The following is a 16579-nucleotide window of genomic DNA, read 5'->3' as shown; positions in this document are numbered from 1 at the left end:
AAGAGATTTCACCCGCAGCAATAGAAAGGGTTCTTTACAGTAAGGGTAGCCCTCTGATGGCAGATACAAAAGATATCTTTAAGAAAAGGTTAGCAATTTTTATTTTTTTAGAAAGGAAATGTATATATCAAATAAGTTAAACATAGGAAGGTTGTTGATCCAGGAAGAAATCTGATTACTGGAGATATAAACATACATTTGTATGGCAAATTTTTCACTGTTGTTTTTTTTTTGTTTGTCTTTTTCTGGATCAATATAACTATAAATATAGGATTAATATCTCAACCGATTAAATTTAACATAGGTTGGGCCCGATCATGTACATATGCCATTTTTTAAAACTTGATCTAGTATGTGACTATGTGATATCATATGACAATGTAAAATGTAAAGATATGATTTTAGTAAAGAAGATGATGTGATTTTGGTACCTGTAACTAAACTGGATACAATGAGAGGGAGGACCAGCATCTGTAGCATTCTCATCAGAAGCTCTCCTGGAAAGGAAAAGTACTTGATCTCCCGGTAGGTCATTTTATACGACCGGACAGAAAATCCCAGGATAATACCTGCAAGAACAAAAAGGATTATTTAGTGTTACGCAATGTTAACTCATACCACGCCAAAAAAGTATCACCGACATAGCAACAACTACAAATACTGACTGACAGTAACAATCCAGCATGGTCTTGTTTTGTCAATGCAAAACTATGTTGTCTAAATACAGTATGTATACAGCTCTTGAAGACTTATTCCGAATGCTGTGCAGCTCACTACGGCTCCATTAGGCCCCGTCGCGCGCTACGGCGTGCACGGCGCGAACAAAATACAGCCCTCTATGGGGCCGGCCCCAGTCACTGCCTGTGCGCGCCTGCAGAAAGCGCGATGCGTGACCACCTTTCCCAAAAGACAGGATTTTTTACTTTTGGCGCGGAGGCAGAACGATGGCCACATTACGGCGGCAGTTCAGTCAATGAGGATGTACCAGCCGCGTGATGTCATGGCCGCGACCCTGCCGCACCCTCGCCACGCCTCCCCCTGCTCTTTAAGACATGCATCCCCTCGTGACCCCTAGACCACAGATCGCAACTGAGGTATGCAAACGGGGGGGGGGGGGGTGCGCCCACTAGGGTGGCGGCAGGATATTTTTGGAGGGGCGCGGCGATTACAGAGGTGCGCAAACTGGGGGCGTGGATATTTGGGTGAGGGCGCGGCGGTTACAGAGGTGCGCAAACTGGGGGCGTGGATATTTGGGTGAGGGCGCGGCGGTTACAGAGGTGCGCAAACTGGGGGCGTGGATATTTGGGTGAGGGCGCGGCGGTTACAGAGGTGCGCAAACTGGGGGCGTGGATATTTTTTTTGGGGGGGGGGGCGTGGTGGTTACAGAGGCCCCACACTTTCCCCCAAGGAATTTAAAATAAATCCCGGGGGACCGTGCCAGGCCTCTGCAACCTCAACTTAACGGGATTCAGCCAGGCAACGCGGCATCAAATGATGCCACGGGGTCATGTGACATGTCGCCATGGTAACACATATCAAATGACGCCATGGGTCACGTGACGTGATTTCACATGACCCGCGGCATCATTTGATACAGTTCACAGGAAAGGGAGGGGGGGGGGGGCGCGAGCACTGGGGCTGGCAGGCAGGGGGGCGCAGTGCAGAAACTTTGCGCTCCCCTGCTCTAAGGTGAAGGGACTGAAATTTCTATGCACAACACTACAGTGCTATATAAGAAAATAGATTCTCATCAATACCAAACTTTGCTTAGCTGCCAAATGTAGATTTCAAATATATATATATATATATATATATATACAATTTAGAGATGTGTGAATGTCTTAAACTCCTTCACAGCATTTTCCTCACATTTTTTAAAAAGGACCCATGGCTTCCAAATAAAAAAGAAATGTGGCTAATTTGACTATTCTTGTGAGCAATTTTGCCAGAATCTCATCGGATTTCCAAATTTCACAAACCTTTCACCACATTTCATAAAAAGGGCAGTAAATGGTGGTATTTAAAGGGCCAATATGCATTGACTTCTGCTTGGCAAAATGTGCCTAGTCCGCAAACTTTGGGGGAAATAGTGCACATCTCTAATAAAAATGGAGCATTTAAAAATGAATTTGATACAGTTAATATGGAAATAAGTAATTTGATGATGATCAAATTATTTACAATGCATCCCAGAAGCTCAGCACGTTTTCTGTATGGATTGTATTACAGTGACAATGCTCCTAAGGTTTGGCTACTTATCTGATTATCTAGGACAACCTCCCATTCATAAAGTCATCTTGTGAATATTATTGATCAGACGTGTACGTGAAAGTATGCAGAGTCTGTTTTCAATGGGTATCCATGTGAGTAGTGTGCATTTGCAGACAGAGGACACTTGGCAGATTCAACATATCCCTGGTAATGTGTACTCAGTGAGCACCAAGATTGTACTCTGTTTAAGTAAATGATTCAGGTTTCACCTCAGACAGAGCTCTGTATTGATCAAAGTCTCCTCGCTGCAAAAACATGGCACAATGTAAAACAAATTAATTAAATGTAACATTTAAATAATCCATAGCTTCCAACATGAGTCCTTTTCAGTTTGATATGTTTGTTGCTGCTTTTGCATGCGTTTTGCCCTATGTTTGTATCCAGGCCCCTTTGAGTCTTCTGCATGTTGTACTGTGGGGGTCATGTATTAAATTATCCACGCTGTAAAAATAGGGCAAAATAACAGCAGGTTTATCAACAACTAAAAATCAGCCTGTTTCAGTGGAATCTTTTCTGTAATACAGGTGTAGCCAGACTCTCTACCTTCGGCTTAAAAAGCAAAAAATACACAGTTTCGGAGACAGAGTCTGCCGCAACAGCGCTGTGGGGGTCCCATGCTTCTGCAACAGACCGCCCACAGCGTTCATCTTCCGATGCCGGGGCGGTCGAATTACCGCAGCTCGCCCCTGTCCCGGAAACAATTAGTCTGACTACATCTGTGAATGCAGACATCTCCATAGGTATTTTGTTAATAGTAACACACAGCCTAGGTTGCTTACTAATTAATGGCGTCTTACTGTAACTCAGGTTAAACCTGTGCATCCTTATAAATTAGTACTCTCGGGTATTTATTTATCTGTGCCCACTGATTATGGTCATTTTTTTTTTGACAACATCAAAAATCGAACAATCTGACATTCAGAATATTTTATTGGTAGTGCTGGCACATAATATGGCGGGTGTAGTCAATGATGATGATATTAACTAAAAACAAATAGAAAAAAATAATAATAATAAATGTCTTTAGTAGCTTATTGGAAATAGGGAAAGTAGTGTACTTCTCAAATTAAACCTGTTGCTGCCACATACACAATAAAACATGATGCTACCACACACAGGCGCCTCCTAGTTGGGGTACTCATAAACTGATAAAATACAAAATCATGAATAAATAGCAAAAAAAAAAATCCAGCTCTGAGGATGATTGTCAAACTCTGGAAATTCGCATCATGCTTTAAAAAAAACAGACTTGCAAACACAAGAGGACATCGCTAACAAACAGCGGGTACCATTACAGGGACTCCTTCATACTCTGTCTGTCTGCAGAAAATAAGAGGCTACAAAATATCACTTAAATCCCATTGGTGAACATAGAGATTAGGGGGTTTATCCATTAAACTGTGGTAGTGCCCATTGGGAGTCAATGGGAGTTTCCGTGCAATAGTGCCCCAACTGACACTATCACAGGTTAATGATATCAACATGTATCAAAGGGCTTTATTCTGTCAAGTGCAATAGCGCTGGCATAGAATGAGGCCCAAGGTCACTTAGTTGCAAAATGAGGGGAAAATATACCACGTTTTAATACCGTTGAAATAAATTGTATTTTTGTTTAATCCGGTTCACTTTTTTTCACCAGCTTTGCAGCCAGTAAGACTTTGGAAAATTGCTCCCTTCATGTCAGAGTAAAACCGCATGGTTACTATTCTCATTGAGGAGAATCTTAGCAGTGTTCTTCTTGGGTGGTCATTTAATAACACGTGTTAGCCTCCTAGATTGTAAAGTACTCTTCGCTATACTAAAAGACAAGGCATTATCACTTTAGTTGCTATCGGTGAAGCACTGTCAATGCACTGAAATCTAGCACTCACGGTGTTGAAAAAAGTGATTTGAGAAATCACAATAGTGAACATTTTGTAAGAGTTCGGACAAAAATGCTTTAAAGCAGAAAACTAACTGGATGATTTCCCAATAAAGTACAAGTTCTAATCCAGAAGAAAAGGGGAAGTCAAAGCAATATATACTAATGAGCTTTTTTTTTTTTATATAGGCTAAATATTAATGTGTCATTAGCATAATCAATTAAAATAGATAAATGTATGCTATTCTGATAATTCCCTTGTTACGGCTTCTCTCAATCTTCTTGGATCTAGGGTAACGATAACATCTAACTTTCCTTCATATCTGCAACCCAGTAATCATCTTGATTGCTCTCTATTGTACACGTTACATTTTTCTCTGTTGGTTCTCTACTTGGGAGAGAGTACAGGCAGTCCTCGGTTATCCGACACAATGCGTTACTCAAAATGGCGTTGGATAGCGAATCGTTGTAAAGCGAAGCACGTTTTCCCATAGGAACACTGTTTAAATGAAAGGTTCCGTTCCTGAAGGCATTTTTAATGCTAAAATACACAAAATATTTTACGCAGACAATAAGATATGCAGCACACACATAAATTATATAGTGTATATACTGTATTATATATATAATATAAAATAATATATAATATAAAAATATAATATATTATATAGTAAAATATAGTATAATATATAAATACACACACATAAACAACTTGGCAAAGCGTCGTAAGAGCGTTGGATAAGCCGTTTTGGCGTTGTAAAAATGAACATAGGTATGCATTGCATAGCGTTGGATAAGCCATTCGTTGTAAAGCGAAGCGTCGTAAAACGAGGACTGCCTGTAGTTTCATGTCCCCCATGATATTTTCAAGGGTTTACATACTGTATGCTTACTATTATTAAAACACTTACCAACAATCACAGCAATGACAGTGAAAAGAACAAAGCCGTTCCGCTTGAAAAAACCTTTCACATCATCTTTTGTTATGTTTTGCATCTTCTTCTTCGCCATTAAAGAGCGCTGGCGCACCCCCTGCTGAAAGCGCTCCATCCTGCTCCCAGATCTTGGGTCTTCCCCGTTGCTTTTGGTCATCTGTGCTTCTTTCGGGCGCCTCTTCTTTGAATTTAATAGCAGTTAAAACTTCCAGTGGATGATCAAAGGGAGCAGGTTGACTGGAGTAGAACTGTAATACAAGATGTGTATAAGCCATTATGGGCATGCAGCCACAAACCATGGTTCTTTCTATGTAACGCAACATATTCTTTTTTTGCTTTCTTTCTAATAATACCTTTAAATATGTCGTTTATATAAGAGGATAAAAAATTAGCAAACGTGAGTGAAAAAGGAGTTTAAAAAAAATAAATAAAACAGCATCGAGTAAATCGAGGTAGAGAGCAATACATAATTAGTGGAGCATGTATAAAAGTTGTTCTAGTAAACAACTTTGGTAAAATGAACAACCCCCCCCAAATGATTCAATAAAACTTGCTGTGAAAGCAATCGACTATTTTGTTTCATAAAATGAGTACTGTTTTGGGCACAGTTTTGCGTGGAATCATTTACAGGTAAGTATACGGTAGTCCCCGGAGTTCCCATTCATATATTCACATTGACCGTAAAAGTATTTAGATTGTGTTATACGCTTGCAGTGAGGAGACGATGTATCCGTCTCCCAGCAGCAAAACTGAGGCACAATGAAGGCAAATAATCTGTTCTATACTTATCAGGAAAGAAAATCCTATTCACAGCAGTGTTTTTGTCCCTGTTAATAAATCTGGTGCAATTTGTTTGCACTGAGTTTGCAGCAAGAATATGATGATGCATTGTCCCTTTAATACGTTGCATTTAGTAGTTTGGTTCAATGAAAGGATGGTAGCGTTAAAGCAACTATACAATATGAAACATGCAGTGATGATGGAGACTTTCACACAGATATGAAAGAAATGAGACATTGTCATAATAATAATAATAATAATAATAATAATAATAATAATAATAATAATAAATGGGCTAAATAAATCATAACAAGGTTTATTAACCAGGAGCAATTTGTTCTGTAAATCTACACACTTACTGATTCTGGTCCCTCAGACATGTTAAAAACGTATCTTTTCCAAGATTGTTTTTTTTGTACAAAGTTTCAAATGCTCTATATTCTTATTTATAAGACTGCATGTTTTAAAGTAGCACAAAATCTGGTAAATGAAGTGAACGTTATCCTTATGATTATCATAACTAAAAAGGTGGGAGATTGATTACGTTTTACTGTACTGCACAAGTTTGTCCACATTCTTTTAAGTTCTTGTTTACAGGGAGTGCAACGTGACTGTTTTTTTAATTCAAAGGAACAGTTGCTTTATCTCAGTGCAACAATGGATCCCAACTTCTATATCTCTCCAAATAGTTTTACTACAATAAATACCTTGATGCATGGTGTATAACCATGTACTGTAGCTATCCTCGCCAGGAAATGTGTTATGTAGAAGGGAAAAAAAAGATAATTTTGCTAAATATCATTAAGCCTTTAATTATGGTCATTACTTTTTCTCCAATTTGTAACTTACTCTTATTGTATTTGTGTAATAATACACAAGATACTGAGAAACATTCTTTTATAGTTTTACGATTTGAATGTTGCTCATTTAAATAATTGCATGGAGTATTGTCAACATAAGGATACAAATTACAGTTTGAGGCATTATATAAATGCATAGGAATCTCTGTCCAGTAAGAAGAACATGTCATTCTTATCAACACATTTTCACATTCAGTATTATGATTTGGAATCGGTTACTGCAACTGTTACCCAAGTATTCATAACATAACTAGATGCTACAAGATGTCAAGATGTTTTTCAAGCTGTGCTATCCTAATCCTTCGCGATTAACAAAACTACAAACTTTAAAGTTATATCTGTCTTCTCTATCAGACATCAACAATAGTGAACAGCTTGTTTGTGAATTTGTATACAAAGTAAGCAGTACCCTATGAACTCTTGGTTAGATCATTAAAGATACAGTTTCAGCAGGTTTTCTCTTCGTTATCTTGTATCACATTTTAACAGTAACACACTAATACTTTGTCTCAATTTAGAGCACATTGTCTCAAGGCAAAAGTGGGCAATTCTAGAGGGGGCAGAGTAAGTTGCAGCAGATGTGTCAAAGAAAAGAAAACCTATTAAAGCAATAGTATTTATTTTTCTTTGACATGTCTGCTGCAACTTTGTTTGCCCCAGAATTGCACCACTTTTGCCTTTATACAGCACATAAGACCCCTTTAGTGACCTCACTAATACAGTAGATTGTTTTTTTTTTTTTTTTTTAAACCAAAGCAACCTTTAAAAGAAGTTGAGGAACATACTGTAGGAATTGTACTCACCTTGTTTTAAGCTTTGGAGGGGCCTGGGGATATGATATGGAACCTTCAGCAGCAAAGAAGAGGATAAGAGGCACAGAGTAACAGTGAAGCACTGGAAATGAGCATGTGCTTTCATACAGCAACTTACTGTTGCTCTGTGACTTAAGAAAAGGGGTGGAGATTATCTAACCAACTCTGAAAAAAAAATGACCCAAGTAAAGAGAAGAAGCTGAGCTTCTGGAATATTGATTAGTCTTGGCACAGAGAAATCAGGCCTCCTGCCTTTGTTTTTCTCTTTAGACCACTTTCACGCTTTGTCAGTTCTGCTCCATTAGAAATGCAAAATCAGGACCCAGGAAGAATAATAATAAAAAAAAAAATTGGCACTCAGAAAACTTGCAGTTTTCTAAATGGGACATTCTGGGGAAGGGGCTTACAAATCCGAGCCACTGTTATAACAACTTCTTATACGTGACCTTTTATAAAAAAAAATGTGAACCGAGTGTGCTAATTAGGTTTGCAGATGAGAGGTAAACTGAAATTATACACATGTGAAATAATTTGGGACAATGTATTTTAATGAATATGTTCATTAAGTGATGTAACAGCTGGGAAAAAGTGCAAAGAAATAGTCAGCTCTGTCGTACAAGGGAATGTGATTGGTGTCGGTTAATCAGTGATCACACTAAAGAATGATTTGTTTAAAAAAAAAAGGATTTATTAAGCAATTAAATGGTTTGTAGCTAATGCAGTTTTAGTGGTAAAAGTATCAGCAATTTTTAAACAAATATATGCTTTAGTCGGTATATAGGGGTACAAGACAATATAACTCGTTATTGTCAATAATTCATAATGAATGAGGTATTGATGAGTGTCTCAGCAGTTTCAAAAGAGAGTCACGATATTATTCTATAAACTGGGGGAGCTCTTTATCACGTGATAACATGGGGCAAAGCGGTGTTTTATGGAAATGGTGCTTTGCAAAGTGCAATTCATTAATGGTGTGCATGACTGCAAGTTTCCCTTGTGAGGCTTTTTGGTACAGAAAACGGATGTCATTTATAGAAGTTTTGAGATGGTCTCTTCATAGCAGTAATCAACCCAAAGGTTAATTAAGCTCATCGTAATTTTGAGTGTAATAAAATACTTTGAATGAAGACAGATCTGGCAGTAAACACAAAGGGGGTTGGTATCTCAAGGCAAATTTGGAGCAAAACTGGAGCAAATTGTGTTATTTTCATATTGCGTCTCTTTGCATTAACGTATCAAGGTCTTTACTCCAAAGTTTTGCACCATGACTGTCAGCTTGCGATTCGGGGAGTGACAATAGCAGGAGCTGGTGAGGAGTTACATGACACACAGATTGTAATGAGATGTAGCAAACTCTGAGTCTCCGGGCAACACTTTTTTTTTACCTTGTACAAATCAGTCAGGTCTGAGGTGACTAAACTTTTCTGGCCAACAATTTGCATCTCATGTAAGAAATAGTGTGTAGTAACAACACCACCTTAGCATTAATGCAATCTATGTCACAGTATTGCGTATACACTTAATGAACACAATACCAATAAGTATAATGTCCAATGTCCTGCAGCCTGGAAGTTTTGTCCAAAAACCTTCTTGATAACAATGCGAAAAGAGAAAGTCCTCCTTGGCGCTTGAAATCTGGATGATGATGCAGACCTTGGCGCTTGAAATCTGGATGATGATGCAGATGCTCTCCAATGGATATAAAAAGAAAACAATGCAATATGGCTTCAATAAAGTTATATAAACAATCTGTGTCTTCTTATCACTTCATTGTGCACCCATTGAGATGTAAATTCACTTAATCCATATGAATATAGCTCCACCGTTTCCTAAAATATTGTACTGTAATGCAATCTCTAATATGGATCAAATATCCAAATACAATATGTTAGTATTATTATTGCATCCACTATGAGCTGAATATATTTCAAAAAAATCTTTACTATAAAAACACATAACAAAAGACAATTGGAAATGCACTCAAGAATTACCACATAAAAATGTGCGGTGTGAACCTTAATGCCGTCACCAGCAGTGCCGTCTTAACGCATGGGCACGCTGGGCAGTTGCCCAGGGGCCCCACGAGCATAGGGGCCCCATGCTAATCTATGCACAGAACAGAATTTAATACTAATTTTCCGATCACCCGCCTCAACATTCAAATCTCCCGCTAACTCGGTAAAAGAAGAAAAACTACGACTTGTAGCGGAGAGTTGACATGTCTGCATACGCGAGAGAAATGTTGCCATTTATATTGCTTGCAATGTTATGGAAGCAGAATATTGTAACGGATTCGCGGGAGGCAATTAATGGCTGGGGACAACTATTGCTATGTAGGCAGGGCCCAGTACACTGCTTTGCCCGGGGACCTATAATGCTGTTAAGACGGCCCTGGTCACCAGCCCCTTTCTCCGGTTGATGTAAAGACAGGAACCGATGAATTGGAGCCCTGATGTATCCTCCGTCTTGTCTCGAGATTCCTCAGAACATCCCTCGTGTGTTCTGGCGTCTGTGTCCACTTCCGCGTTCGTCTGGTACGACGTCAGTGCGTGGTCATTTGCCTTTTAGGGGGAGGGTGAGGAGAGACAGTTGGAGAGACAATACAGAGGGTATACAGAAGGACAGGGAGAGATTGACCAAAGAGAAGAAAAAGAGAAGAAGATTCAGGGGAAAGAGAGGAGGAAAAAGAAAAGAAAAAACAGTATATAAATAGCCAATACTAAACAACAATGTAGTGAATGTAGTATAACATGGCTGGACCAGATTGCCTCTCTGCCTCCTGTCACATAAGTTCTTTGTAGCTTCAGGCTGTGACAGGCAATCCTGTGGGCGTTTGACCCCACTCATTCTGATTCCCTGAGTGACAGTAGTGGTGGTGACATAGGAATCTGTGTGCAGCTTATCATGGTGCAGATCCTGTGCCCTTCCCGTCTGAGCCTCAGGGAGGAAGTGCAAATTTGTAGTTAGTCTGAGTCCACCCCTCCTAGGGAGTTGAAGTGTGCGCCATCTCCTCCCAGCTGGGAGAGAGATAGGCCAGTCAGTCCCTTATGGGCTGGCTGGCCAAAGAAGATCTAAGGCTTCACTATTAGAAGAGAGCTAGCACCATCCAGAGGCCTGGAATCCTCTGTGACCCATGCATCTGCAGTGAGAACATCTGCAGTGACTGTAGCAATAAAGCCCCTTTGTTTAATATACCCCTGCCTGAGTCTCAGTCTATTGGGCAGTGGGGAAGAAGTCTGTTCCAGTGGGAGACTGTCTCTGGATAGCCTGGAGCCACTGGAGCTGGAGGAACACCAAGATCATAAAAAGCCTGTCCTGTTCCTCCCACTAGATCACGGACACTCAGCACTCATGGACTCTAACAGATTTATGCCAGCACCACGGCACCAGAAGCCATAGCAGTATCTTCCAGAGGAGGAAGGGAAGGGGAAGGGAGGGGGGTGCATGTCTTACATTAGTATGTACCAATTGACAGAAAATGAGAAAGCAGTCCCAAGTAAAGGATTGTCTTTCACACCAACAAAAAACCCCAATATGTTCGATCTGTTTATAGACACATACATTTGTAAGAAAACTCTCCTTCAGATTTTTTTTTATGAGGGATGTGGTCAGCAGGTCGGTCATAGATGTGGGTGGACCAGCCAATGTCCTACCAGTAGAAGTACTATATTCATTGTTTAGGACACAGTCGACATTCAATCCCAGTCTCTGTCGGGGTCATTTTGTAGAGATATTGACAAAAATGGTTGTAGAAGATTTTGAGAAGGAAGCAAATGGCTTTAAGAGCAGGAGGAATAATTTAAGTAGATAGGAAAGAGAATGCATGGAGTCCTTAGAATCCAATAAGGATATCGTTATAAAAATGGCGGACAAAGGCAGAGGAATAGTAATAATGGACCATTCGTACTATATGGAGGAAGCAGTAAGACTGTAAGGGGATATCAAAAACTTCAAGTTAATCCAACTAGTTATAGAGGATCTGAGTAATCTCCTAGAAATAGGTAGTGATAGCAATGTACTGACTAAAAAAGAATTAGATTTCTTGGATAAAAAAGATTCAAAAATTCCTATATTTTATTTTATCCCGAAACTGCATAAGAACAAAACTCACCCGCCAGGTAGACCGATAGTGTTCGGTATCTCATCCTTAACAGCTAAACTATCACAGTATTTAGATCACTTTTTGCAACGTTATGTGATCAAATTACCCTTGTATATAAGGGACACTGTACATGTCCTGGATCAATTAAGTTATATACAACGGGAACCACATTATGTCTGGTGTACGTGTGACGTCACGTCATTATATACTGTGATAGAACATCAACTAGGATGGGAGGCAATTAAATGAATATTGGAGCAAGATAAGGACATGCACGAAGACCTTATTACTTTTTTACTTAATGCCATTATGTTCATACTGGAACATAATTATTTCAGTTTTGATGGGGATTTTTTCTTGCAAGTCTGTGGAACGGTGATGGGTACCAGATTCGCACCAAGCTACGCAGACATCTTTATATTTATGTGGGAACAGGATTTCATCTGGTCTGGCAACCCATTTGGTGCTAATTTGGTGCTCTGATACTGTTTCATCGACGACGTGTTGTTCATATGGGACTGCACTCAAGAAAAATTGAATACATTTATACAACATATAAATAAAAACCAGTTGAATTTAAAATTCACCTGCGAAACAAATCATCAATCCATTAACTTCATGGATTTGGTTATTTTTGTGGAAACAACATGATACAAATAAAACATACCACAAACCAACTGATGTTAACAATTTCCTTCTCGCATGCATCCATCATGATCCCAAGTGGATCAGTAATATCTCCGTAGGTCAGTTTTCTCGCCTATGTAGAAATTGCTCACAGAAAAATCTTTAGGGAGCAATCGGATGAATTAAAGATCAAGTTCATTACTAGAGGCTATGATGAGGAACTAATACAAGCAGCCTATGACAAAAGAGAAACCGCAGACATATAAAAAATGGTTGAGAATAAAATAAAAGAAAAAGGTACGGAAGAAAAATCAAATACTTCATTCATTACTGAATACAGTGCTATGGCGCCAAAAATTAAGCACGTATTAAAAAAACATTGGGGAATATACTAATGAGGGACGTAAGTCGAAAAACAATCCTCCCAAAAAATCCTTGTGTTATCTTCAAAAAAGCACCAAACTTTAAACAAGTTTTGGCTCCGAGCCAGATCAAAGCTAAAAATTCCAATAACAACTGGATAAAAGGTTTGAATGGTTATCATGTTTGCAATAGTTGCAATGGGTGCGAATATAGTTTGGGTGGGAAAACATTCAAATCAAATGTGACAAATTAAGAATATAAAATATGAGCTTTCATTAATTGCAGTAGTGATTATGTTGTTTATCTTCTAGAATGCTCATGCGGCCTGAAATATGTGGGGCGAACCAGCAGAGCGCTTTAAAGGAGATTAGCGGAGCGTACGCACAATATAAAGAAAGTTTAAAAACACATACTGACATCATTTTCTGCAAATTCACAATCAGAATCCCGAAGGTTTAATGTGTAGGGGTATTAAATGCCCAAACCCAAATTGCTTGGGGTGGGGAGGTACAGAATAACAGAAATATCCAGGAGAGAGATGTACTGGATCTATCAGTTAAAATCATTGTCTCCCCTTGGCCTTAATTTAGATTTTGATTTGGGGTGATTTCTCAAGGAATGAGTCCACATTTCTGTATTCTTTGTATTGTGGGAGTACATCGGTCTTTGTTACTGTGGATATAGATTTTATTACATTTCATATTTTGTAGCCAGTTCTATCTCTTGACTGGCATTTACTGCGAGTGGAGACCAATATATTCCTATAATGTAAATGGTAAAAAATTTAAATATGGTAATATCCTGTGTAATTGTCTTTTAGCATTATGAGAATAGATCTCATTGGAATTAATTTATATGGGCAGTCATTTCTGCTTATATATCAGCCTATCTATTTGTAATCAAATGCATGGGCCAGGTCTGCAGTTTATAAATTAATTTAAGGTTAAATCCATTATAACAACTGTAGAATGGTAAGGTATATTATTACTCTTATTCAGTATAGTAAGACGAATTGGAGAATGCATATACTTAATACATTTATATGTGTACCGATTATCTAGTGTGCAATGAGTTCAGATTTATATTAATATGCATTACACTTGTGGATATCAAATATGCTAAATATATATAGAGTTAGCATATATATTGCCCGTAACTATGAATTTGGCTATGAATAGTTTTTGTTTATGAAAGTATCACATAATAGACGATAAGTGATGTCATCTGTATGGACTATAAGAGGGTGGTGATCCCAATACAACGGAATAACCCCGGTAAAGCAGACAGTAGTCTGAGAAAAGCGTAAGGTCGATTGCGCATGTGCGGCTGTGAGCTGAGCTTGGTAATCGAGCTGATCCCATTACGCTATATGCCGGTAACAAGAAAGGAGGTCTGTGAAGAGCTCTGACGTGATGGAACTGCATAGGTGGAGAATCTAAGGACGCGGACCAAGGCGGACCCTTGTAGGCATCTGACCATGCGCTGATGTCGCATCAGACTGTCAGGGCCTCCCAGACATCCTGCTTCTAACCATAGTTCCTTTCTCTGTCCACTGGGTGTGCTGCTGGTTAATGTCTGCTCTGGGGTTCCTCTGTCTGTTCGTCTACTCTTGTTGCTCCTGTCCTCTGTCCTTATAGTTTCCTGTTTCCTGTTCCTCCCTTGCCTTTGTTTTGTGTGCACACTCCCATGCCCATATTTCTGCTTCTTCTTCTGTCCACTTCTGTTCTGTATTGAGTCTGGTACTTATTAAAGGCCCTTGCCTATGATCAGGTTGTCCTTGATAAAGCACCTTGTTGTATGAAACGCATTGGAGGGAACTTACCTCCTTGTTTGTCATGTCTGATGGATAAATACATTTTCATTTTGTACACCTGTGTCCCTGGGCAGTGCGTGTGCATTTATTTGAATTTTCTCTGGATTGTCACCATTTGTTCCCTGATCCCTGGTCTCAGTCCCTGCTCCCTAGTCTCAGTTCCTACTCCCCTGCCCTGCTGTCCTGTTGCCGACCCCTGCTTGTGACTCTGACGATCCTGCTTGCTGCCTGCCACCGGACCCTGCTTGTGACCCCAACGATCCTGCTTGCTGCCTGCCCCCGAACCTTGCTTATGACCCCAACGATCCTGCTTGCTGCCTGCCACCAGACCCTGCTTGTGACCCCAACAATCCTTTCTGTTTGGCCACTGAGGTCCTACCCCCTCCAGGCGTCTCCCCTTGACACAGATGAACGCGGAAGTGGACACAGACACCAGTACACATGAGGGATGGTCTGAGGAATCTCCAGGCAAGACGGAGGATACATCAGGGCTCCAATTTGGCGGTTCCAATGTTTACATCAACCGGAGAAAGTGGTTAGTGATGGGCTTAAGATTCACACCGCACATTTTTATGTGGGAATTCATGAGTGCATTTCCAATTGTCTTTTGTTATGTGTTTTTATAGTTAAGATTTTTATGAGTACACACAGTGGGACTGTCTGAGAGTCCCAGCTCATTATACTGTGCACAAGCACATGTTTTAAAATATACACTTAAAAAATATCCTAAGTCTTTTGGTTATGGGAAATAGAATAAGAAGCTGCACATTATTTCTTACTAGCCATATTCCCCATACTCTATACAATACTTAGGACTGGACTTTTAAAAGTCCCCTCACAATCTTGTAGCTGATAGGAGTACCCCCAGTATCCATACACCAGTTCTGGGTGACATGGGCATTTACTGGGTATCCCCATTAACCTAGAGACCCCTTGACTATTTCAGGGACACCTCACATCCCTATGCCCCATTTACCTTTCTGGTCTGTGCTGAAGCAGGGAGCTTGGCGGTGAGCCACGTAACTGTTTTCTAGGAAGGGGTTTGACCGGAGGTCTATGCCTATGTGTCCCCAGGAATCTGACTTGATTCCAGGATACATTTTTGGGGTGGCCAGCAACACTGGGGCCTGTCTACCTAGACACAATGTGACAACACTTTTATCACAACCCCCCCCCCTTGAAACTCATAGCCTGACAAGCTCCACTGGTTAGCACTCATGGAAAGGTAAAACACACATAAATTCTTTATTGTTGCACAATCCCATACATTTCATGTACAACCAATGGGTCCTAGAGCTGACACACTAAACCCACAAATATGGTTCAGAGATAACCAGCCGGGCATAATACCTTTATTGATGGCCTGGTTACCCCTTCACCGTCACAGACATTCAGAAATTTTGGTCTGGACAGCAGATGTCAAGTCAGGAGTTGAAAAGTAAATTTGTGTGTCATCTGCATAGAGGTGATATTTCAACGCGAGATGTGATAAGGTCACCTAGACAGAGTGTGTACAGAGAAATGAGAAGAGGTCCCAGGACAGAGCCCTGGGGTACCCCCACAGAGAGATCGATAGAGGAGGAGGTGTTTGCAAATGAAACACTGAACATACGACAAAAGATCCAGGATTGAGTTTTGTTATACCAAGAGTATGGAGAATGTAAAAGAGATGAGGGTGGTTCACAGTATCAAATGCAGCAGAGAGGTCGAGTAATATGAGCAGAATGTAGTGACCTTTGTCTTTGGCAGCATGGAGGTCATTAGTTATTTTAGTGAGGGCTGTGGAATGGCCCCCTCAGTGGAGTGAGCAGTGCAGAAACCAGATTGTAGAGGGTCTAGGAGATAATAGGTGTAGAGAAAATGGAGCAAGTGACAGAATACAAGGCGTATAACGAGTTTAGAGGCAAAAGGTAGAAGGGAGACAGGACGATAGTTAGAAAGACAGGTAGGGTCAAGCTTGCTGTTTTTGAGAAATTGTATAACTGTTGCATGTTTGAAAGAGGAGGGAAAGGTAGTGGAGTAGAGGGAGGAGTTATAAATGTAGGAATTATAGTAGGAGCATGAGGTTTTAAGAGATGGGAGGGAATTGGGGCCAGAGGGAGAAGAGGAGATAAACAACGATACATCCTCCTCTGTGACAGTAGAAAAAGAATCG

At 40.0% G+C, this 16579-nt stretch overlaps 1 protein-coding gene across 1 annotated transcript in view; it reads right to left on the bottom strand.

Moving 5' to 3' along the window:
• SLC1A3 (solute carrier family 1 member 3) overlaps nt 1-7669 on the bottom strand; it is a 116607-nt gene extending 108938 nt beyond the window's left edge. The window contains exons 1-3 of the mRNA XM_075588306.1: nt 7511-7669; nt 5044-5315; nt 432-569 (exon numbers count right to left, since the gene is read on the bottom strand). Of these exons, the coding sequence (XP_075444421.1) occupies nt 432-569; nt 5044-5224 (319 nt within the window). The 5' untranslated portion in view covers nt 5225-5315; nt 7511-7669. The remainder of the gene's footprint in view (nt 1-431; nt 570-5043; nt 5316-7510) is intronic.
• Nucleotides 7670-16579: the final 8910 nt, after the last annotated feature.

Source organism: Ascaphus truei, chromosome 1 (genome assembly GCF_040206685.1).
Source record: "Ascaphus truei isolate aAscTru1 chromosome 1, aAscTru1.hap1, whole genome shotgun sequence".
Classification (NCBI taxonomy): Eukaryota; Metazoa; Chordata; class Amphibia; order Anura; family Ascaphidae; genus Ascaphus; species Ascaphus truei.
This window is presented reverse-complemented; position numbering and strand designations above follow the sequence as displayed.